Source organism: Propithecus coquereli, unplaced genomic scaffold, assembly GCF_000956105.1.
Source record: "Propithecus coquereli isolate 6110/MARCELLA unplaced genomic scaffold, Pcoq_1.0 Scaffold57, whole genome shotgun sequence".
Taxonomy (NCBI): Eukaryota; Metazoa; Chordata; class Mammalia; order Primates; family Indriidae; genus Propithecus; species Propithecus coquereli.
Window position 1 is genome coordinate 3,472,828 of NW_012151618.1, and position 5,633 is coordinate 3,478,460.

Consider the following 5,633-nt stretch of genomic DNA (forward strand, 5'->3'; position numbering starts at 1 on the left):
ACTTTAGCCATGTAGAAATGGCCCCAGTCTGAACAAAACTAACTTGCATATTCATCATATTTCAGGTTCCTAAGTTTGTTCCAGAATGAGATAAAATGAAATGCATATTTTAGAAAAAAGTCAAAATATATGAATAAGAAGGTACAACTTAACTTCAAACATACATTATTTTATCTTACTAAAGTCTTCAATAAGCAATATGTTTGAATCAGTTACTGTTCACTTTACTACAGGTTTCTTTTTTTGCATTTACTATAGAGTTGTTTAAAGTAAAATCTGGTTTATGATTAAATTTAAGGTAGATTTGTGTAATCTAGATCTCTGTAGTGATTTGACAAATTGATTCAATAAAATTGAATTTTGAACATTTCAAGGTCAGGGAAAGCTTAATGAAAGGGGAGAGTCTTGTATTTATTTTTATCTCCCTCCAGATAACGATGTCTCTTTTTTCTCTGTAGCCTTACTTGGGATCAATAGCAATCCAAGTGAGCCCAACTGTCTATGTTCATTTTGTTCTTAGTAGCTCTTTTTCATCACAAATGATCATATTAAGAAGGCTTGGCAGTGGGGCCTTTAATTATAAAGCTAGTACCAGAGTAATGTTATATGTGCCAACAAAAAGAAGCTTCAATGCTAATATCAAATAATCACAGAAGATTCTACCCAGCAAAGTTAGACCCATGCATGGACAGAAAGGTGATAAAATAGTTTCATCCATGTAGTCTTCCTGCTTCTCGTTATAAGTCATGGTCTTACTTTGACTTTGGATTTCTCCCCAGTAGGACTTCCCAAATTCAAACCATACCTTCCACTTCTACAATTAAAAAAGATACCAGTAACCCTATTTCTCAGTGGAAAAATTGTCTATTGGCTCAGTTTGTGGACTTTGAGTCAAGATGCTGAATTTCCTGAAAATTTGATCATATTTAAGGACTAGGTAGCTCTCAATCATGGCTAGAGATCAGAATCATTTGTGAAGCATTCTGATTCAGGTTTCTAAATCAGAATCTCTGGGGGATAAATCTCAGATATCTATGTTAAAAAATAAAACTAAAACAACTGGAATCAAGGGAACAGAAGTGGAAAATTGTTTTCATAAATTGAAGTTAGTATGTGGTCACTGTAAGAGTCCACTAGAAAGTTTTTCAAAGATCAGTAATGTGGAAAGCAATAATAAAATCTTCCCATTGATGAGAGCTAGCACCTCCTGACATCCCATGAGTCCTTTGCACAACTCTCTCTGATTCAGTATTGGCTTATTTCCCAGCAACTTGGAAGATATATCCATTTTCCTTTCTTCGTTTTCTCTTCCTATTGGCTCTTAGGAATCGATGTACAGCAAATATTAAATGATTCTGTAACTATTCTGAATTCTGTTTCCCAATTATAAATTAATTTCTCTATCCTAAGTTCACATCTAGTTTTGTCACAAAGCTTTACATTTTGCTATTTTTATATTTCTGCCTCCTTGGAAACCAGTGCAGAAACATTTTTGAAGCATGTATTATGTGTAAAGCGCTGTACAGTAATCTGGGAATAAGAAAAGCAGACAAAGACACAGTAGCATGTACAGTGTATTTAAGGCTAGCTGGTGAGACAGCGAAAGGCAACTCAAATATATAAATATAATATAAAACAAATGCCCAGTGAGTGATAAAAAATACAATCTAGGAAAGGGAAAGCTCTAACCTGAATGATAGATGTAATTCAAAGAAACAAAGAGGAAAATGAGAAGGGAAACATGGATTAGAGCTAGAAACAAAAAGCCTTGAATGCCAGCATATGGTCTTTATCTACAGCCAGAGAATTCGTTAGAAGTTTTTTTTTTTCTTTTTTCTTTTCTTGGATTTAAAAAATTCAGATGGCGTTTTCATGTTTAGATAGGGAAATAACAGAAGAATTTAATCTGTCACAAAATAAATCTATGAAAACAGAATATGGTTAATTTCTCAGTATGAAATGCTATAATGTTAAAGGTAAAAGAACTTTAAGTAGCAAGTCTGCAATGGTTTATTGTCTGAGTATGTTATTAAATTTAATTCCCCCAAGTGGCATTATGTTTTTCCCTTTCCATTCTTAGCTGTTAACAACCATGATGTTGAAATAACAGAATTATTGTATTTACCAAATATAATAAGATGTCAGTGACTGCCACTTTTAAGTTAAACTCATTCAATAATTTTATATGTAAATATTACTCACAATACTCTTCTTTTTCTTTTTTTAAAGCCCTGTATCTTGATGAACAATATTCAACAACTGCGGGTCCAGCTGGAAAAAATGTTTGAATCCATGGGAGGAAAAGAGGTGAGTATGTTTTTACTCCTACATTTACCAAATACCTACTTAGAGATCATTAGCAGTGTATCTCTTGCTATAGAAAGTGTCTTAATCAAGTTTTTACATGGTTTATCTAAGAACATAAACTGATAATAATCTAAAATCCCATTAACAACTAAAACGATTATTATCCACAACAGAATACTTCAGCAAATACATCAGAAGTGTGAATGGGAGATGGGAGGAGTAAGATAGCCAGCAGCCCTCTGTGTGTGTGTGCGTGTGTGTGTATGTGTGTATAATCACATATACACTACTATATACGCTAATCTATAAAGTTCCAAAAATTGTAAATGTTTTTTACTTTCTTGTACAATGTCAGTTTGATATCTATGTTTGTTCTGAAATATGCTTTGTGATATTAGTGGTTTTTTATGATTCGGAGGTTTATTTTTCACATGGAAAAAGTTCTGTCAAAAATGTGTTGTGTGCTGTGTCTGTAATGTGTCATGTCTTTGTCCAACATCTTTGACCTGCAATTCCATGAGCAGAAGAAGGAAGGAGAAAGATTCTTTTATGAGGTTTGTGATAGTGCGCATCTTATCCTTTACCTGGCTGTTTCCCCACACACACACCTAAAGACCATTGCACCTCTGACTTATTCTCATTTGCTTGTTTGGAATAGACAGGCAGCAAAATACTAGCTGTGCACCTGCCTCTTCCTGCCTGCAGAGTCTTTTCTTGCACAAACTGATGTGAGCATCTGGGGACTGAGGACTGAAGAAGGTGCTGAGAGGGAGCGTCGTAAAGCCCCCCACCCCCATGAAACAATCCTAAGGGTGGCTTTGTCAAGAATATATAGTGGATATTTCTGTTTAAGATCTGTTTACATTGTTCCTTACTGTGACAAAGGTTATGAAAGGCATGTAAACCTAGATTGGATTTCAAAGCAAATATCCCTTTTATTTCTAAATTTATGACACTAAAAATGCTTCTTTTAAGGTTGACCTCCTCACGTGTGATTTTGCTCTAAACCCCAAGGAAACATTTATACATTTCTCCCAATGTCTATTTCCTTTACAGTCTTTTGAAAAATGAACTTGCTATTTAGCATCCCTCAAATGAGAAGCACGAGGATACAGGTGTGATGGTGCAAAACGTTACAAAAAAATGAAATTTTATAAGCTGTGCTTCCATTGCAATCTCAGTTTAATGTGTATAAAATAAGGCTTCATTCCCTAAAGTATGTTAATGCTTTTTACAAGGTCTGAGAGCATCAATCTCATTTGAAAATTCTTCTGCTGAATTAGGTGAACGCAAGCAACTGGGGATCATAACTTGAGATTCTCCTTTTTAATTTTAGTGATGTTTTATATTCAGACTTTAAGTCCACTTACTGTTTAGAAAAGCAGTGCAGAAATTTTTGATTTCTTGTGGGAAATACGATTTCCTTTCAGTGAATTTTAAAGGCCACAAATCATTTAAGAATAAGTTATATTTAAAATGTCATATTTCTAGAAATTTGTCCTTATGCTACTACTGTCTCATGACTATTCTGTGTTTGAACTTTAAGTGAATAATATATTGCCAAGCTGAACTTAATCAGATAAATTAAAAAAGACCAACCACACAAATCAGACCTGTACTTAAAGGAAACTTTATTGGTTAAGCCACCTGCTAACTAAAAATGTCACAGGGTGGCTTGTTTACCAACCAAAAATAGACGCCTTATTTCAGATAAAATTGCTAGTTTTAAATGTACTGGTTTCACATAATAATTTTAATTTCAAATATATGACTATATCACAGAACTCTTCTTACTGGAGAAAATAATGAAAACAGAAATCCTGAGTTTTGTGCCTTTTCCTTTTATAACTCTTACAATGTCTACTCGTTAAACTTCCCAGACATAATTTGAAGGTATAATCTAATTAAATAAATAACTGTAATGAAATTAATACCTAGCTTCTGACAATATAATCTGTTCATGGGATAGCATTGACCCTAGCTCCTTTCTTTTCCTACATTTAAATATTTTTCATCTCCTTCCTCTGTCTCTTTACTCTGTTCTCCTCTTTTATCTCTTTCTCTATGCATAATTTTTTCTCTTATCCTCTTGCCTTTTCATCTCTTGTCTTCTATTGCTAAGGAGAAGCTTTAGGCAGGCCCAGTCAGCATTGACAGAGGGATTAATGAAATGTCAGAAGGAAGAAAGTCCAGTATCTAAGTCCAACTGTAACATGCATCCTCCCAGACAAAAATAAGATTAATTAATACAGAATTATGTTATAGTTGCTGGTTGCTACACTCAGCCTCCTTTAAGCATCAGAATTGCAAAATAATAGGCAGAGTTTTTCTAATACTGTTATCTATATATGACAGTATCTAAAAGGATTCCTTAACTTGGGGCTTTTACAAAGATGAAAAAGGATTTGATTGAAAATGAAATAATTCATCCTTTGATATGAGAAGTGTATACAGCACTTGATACAGATATGTTCAATGGCCTTTAAAGGTTATACAATGTGTACTAATGCCAATTCCCAGTTTTTTCTTCACAGTGGAACTGGTTATAAAACCTTAACTGGTCTTACCAACGGAAACTTTCCAGCCTACACCTTCTTCTTCTTTTTTTAAGAGTATCTTATTATGTCGCCCCCTACCATCTGTGCTAGGTTGTGAACTTCTTGCTACAAAAATTAAATAGCAAATGATTGCTTGTGCATTTGCTCAAAATAGTTTTTAACCTCATGTGTTTACTAGTTGGCTTCTAACAACATTGCTTGCCTCTAATACTATCTGCAAAGTGCTGGCCGCTTGCAGGCATGGTTGCATGGTGGATGCTGCAGCTCTCTGCTGCTTTGACCTGATCAATGTGTTGTTGGGGCAGTTGTTCGTTCTTTACAGGATCGGCCTCTTTTCCTTCTGTAAACAGAAGGATTGTTTAAAACCTTTTCTTTTTTTTTTTTTGATGGAAAAAAATCTGCTTTCCTTATGGAATCCAGGATGGAAACATGGCCTAATGCTATGACAATGTTGGGATTATGTTATTGACAATGGCTCCAAAAACAGTCACTTAAGCAATAACTGTTAAACAACTGCACACACAATATCCTGTGGGTCATGTCAGCACATTTATTTTCTAATGCCCTATTTAGAAAAAAAAAATCAAAATACAAGAGCGAACCACTAAATTTCTTCTCCTGTGAAGTGACTTTCCAACATGCTTCTCTGCATACAAACCAAGAGCATGTTTTGGCATAACATCTCTAACTCCTCTAGAGAACATTTTAAAAAATACCTCCTAAACCATGAAGAAATACTAACCTTTAGGAATGAGGTCCAGAAGTCTG

General features: G+C 34.3%; 1 protein-coding gene across 1 annotated transcript in view; it reads left to right on the forward strand.

Annotated features, from left to right (window-relative positions):
* The window catches only part of UNC13C (unc-13 homolog C (C. elegans)), a 656,589-nt gene that overhangs the window by 526,583 nt on the left and 124,373 nt on the right, over positions 1 to 5,633 (forward strand). Inside the window, 1 exon segment of the mRNA XM_012658024.1 lies at positions 2,230 to 2,307. Within this exon segment, the coding sequence (XP_012513478.1) occupies positions 2,230 to 2,307 (78 nt within the window).